The 2,929-nt window shown below is 50.9% G+C and overlaps 1 protein-coding gene across 1 annotated transcript; it reads left to right on the forward strand.

Moving 5' to 3' along the window:
- The first annotated feature begins 252 nt into the window (after positions 1 to 252).
- On the forward strand, positions 253 to 2,338 carry LOC107561609 (uncharacterized). Its single transcript, XM_016246084.1, has one exon. The coding sequence runs from the start codon at positions 351 to 353 to the stop codon at positions 2,292 to 2,294; it is 1,944 nt and encodes a 647-aa protein (XP_016101570.1). The 5' UTR covers positions 253 to 350; the 3' UTR covers positions 2,295 to 2,338.
- The last annotated feature ends 591 nt before the right edge of the window (positions 2,339 to 2,929 follow it).

Here is a 2,929-nt window from a genome sequence, read left to right on the forward strand (position 1 = left end):
AAAAAAAAAAAACTTTTCTCTTACCGGAAAATTGGAAGCAGCCAATTACTATCCTGTCCACTGCTCAGTGTTGTTCTTTTCTTTTCCTTTCATCCCTCCGTTCTCTAGCTGTGCTACCTGTGTGCTTACTAATTTTCCCCGCAGAGACTACAAGTTAGGAGCACGCCCACCAGAGAATCACAGTAACCGAGAACTACACTCACCTGTCCCTTACACACTCACTGTCAAACCACAAGTGACATTGCACACTTACACCTCTGTTTTGCCTTGTTTGTTTTGTTTGGTTTGTTTCCTCTTCTTCAAGGTCTGTGTCAGTCTAGGTTCTAAGATCTCCCTCATCACGCCAAAACATGTCTCGCACGACAGACCCTGTTGGCCACTGGGAAGACCTCGAAACCTGGCTAAGTGTTACAACATACAGCCTCCTACCTAAGGCTGCTGAAACACTGAGGCATCAGACACAAGACCAGCTGGATGACGACATAGCAAACCTCATGAAACAAGACCCAAGTCAGAGCTACAGTCACAAAGAATTAGCAAAGATCACCGGCTCCTTAAGCCACACACTCATCGCCACCCTCAAGCTGAGCGACAGGCACGCCGCCCATCTCCAGCAGGAGCTAACACGCGCACAACGACGCGTCGAGCAGCTAGAACTGGAGGCTCAGGAACGACAGGAAGGGCATGAGGAAGTGGAACAAGGCGCCGAGGAGGAGATCACTAGGCTAAAAGAAACCCTAGCAACCGCTATCCAAGAAATGGAACGAGGCAAGGCTGACCACGCTGATCTCTCCAGCAAGCTGCAATATGCCGAACAGCTCCTGGAAAAGGCAAAGGCCGACTTCAGAGACAAGAACGGCCGAATCAAAGCCCTTGAAACTCACCTGGATGAGTCCAGAAACGAGATCAGTCGCCTAACACTACAGCTGGACTACATCAAAGAGAAGTCCGACAGCATCAGAGAGGAACTCAGACATGCCTACGAGCTGCGCCCTGAGCCTACAAGGACCCGACGAGCACCAGTCTCACCCCTGCCCAGCAGGACCGGGTCACCTGTTCCTCTACTGACACGTGAGCAAAAGGGGGAGGGGGCAGTGCTGAAACATTCACCGACTCCCTCTGAAGAACCTTACCTCACGACAAAGCTAAGAGAACTTGCTCCAGCCAGCCACAGAGCATCGCATGGCTTGGACCTCAAAGATCTCGACAAGCTTGCCAGAAACATTGGCAAATTCACCCCAAGTGTACCAGGTAGCCAGGATGTCCAAGCTTATCTGCAAGACATCGATTTCCACCTGGAAATGAGGCTCAATGTCACGGACAAAGATAGACTCTATTTGCTCCGAACAACAGCCAGCCCTGACGTACGCAGTTTCCTGGACAGGCAACCTGCTTACACAAAGGCTGACTACCACCTCCTCCGAGAGGCCCTCATTAAAGAATTCGCCGACCCTGAGTCAGAACAAGGACTGGTGGCTGCCCTGGAGACGAGACAAGGACGTCAGGAATCTCCTCAAGCCTACTACAGCCGACTCAGACGAGCCTACTTCGGAACTCGCAACGAACCGAACATGGAAGAGGATCTAAACTTCAAAACTCTCTTCCTGAGAAACCTCCATCCCGGAGTAAGCCACCATCTGGGCGTTCTCGCATGTCCTCGGACAATGAAGGCTCAACAGTTGCGTGACTTGGCACAGAAAGCCTACGGCAAACAGAAAATGGCCTCAGAAAAGGGCGCCAAAACCCCAACAGTTCTTGACTTCAACACTCAAAGTCAAGGTCTGGCTCTAGAGGGCGCCCAACATCAAGACCATGCCAAGCCGCCACACAAAGAGTGGAACACACCCTCGTCCAACAGAGAACGAGACTCCCATGCTGGTACCCGACCTAAACCGAGGAACAACCACTGGGATGGACCGCGTGGACGACAACACTCACCTGGATGTCACTGGGAAAAACCTTGGGACCAATCCAGACCTCGTGAGACTCAATGGGACAGATCGTGGAATCAGCCCAACTCATTTGGAAACTCAAGAGGAAAAGGCTCATGGGAATCCAACGGAACCTCCAAGGGAAAACGACAGACACACCCTGGAGCCACCAGTCCAAGGAATCAACGAAGGAACTCGCAAAGATTCCAAGCTGACCAAGCTCAAACTGAATCCACACCAGAACAAAACACATCACCGTGTTTCGACTCACAAGAGCTAATGAAAATGATGATGAAAGAGTTCTTCCACCGAAAGGAGGAGGACCGGAAGTGGGAAAAGAAAGAGAAACCAGAGTCAGCCTGACTAGCAGTCGGAAGAGAAGGCAGCGACCAGCTGACCCAACCAGCCACAAAGAACAGCACTCCTTCACCTCACTCTCAGAGAACAGTAACCTCTATAACTTCAGACGGACAAGAAATCCTACCTGAACAACCCGCAAAACAGTCAGAAACTGACCCAACACCTGATGCGTCAGATCACAGCAGCGTCCGACAAACACCTGCTGACGAAACCACTCAAGTTCCTGAAAGTGCTGTCTTGGTCATCTGCCACTCCTCCGACGAACACCAGATCAGTCCTGACATCCTACCTGTCTCATCCCAAACTCCAGTCCCTCAACTACTGGGCGACCTCATTGAGAAAGGTATAGCACGAAAGTTTTACCTCTCCATCATCATCGAACGCCACATCAAAGTCGAAGCCCTTCTGGACACGGGAGCCGACATCACTCTAATGTCAACTGAACTCCTTGAAGAAGTCCAAGAAAGAACAAAGAGGTCTAATAGCACCCTCAAACTTCAAAGGTGCGAGCTGAACCTTCAAGCGTATTCCCACACGGGCCTACAACTAAACCACATGGCCCCAATTCACCTAACTGTGGGACCAATGGACCTTGTTCACCCAGTATACGTCTCACCACTCAACACGTATCCACTCCT

The sequence above is a fragment of the Sinocyclocheilus grahami genome, unplaced genomic scaffold (genome assembly GCF_001515645.1).
Source record: "Sinocyclocheilus grahami isolate Dianchi unplaced genomic scaffold, SAMN03320097.WGS_v1.1 scaffold783.1, whole genome shotgun sequence".
Lineage (NCBI taxonomy): Eukaryota > Metazoa > Chordata > Actinopteri > Cypriniformes > Cyprinidae > Sinocyclocheilus > Sinocyclocheilus grahami.

Excerpts from the sequence above, each read along its gene's own strand:
- LOC107561609 (XM_016246084.1), top strand. The coding sequence starts at position 351 with ATGTCTCGCACGACAGACCCTGTTGGCCACTGGGAAGACCTCGAAACC.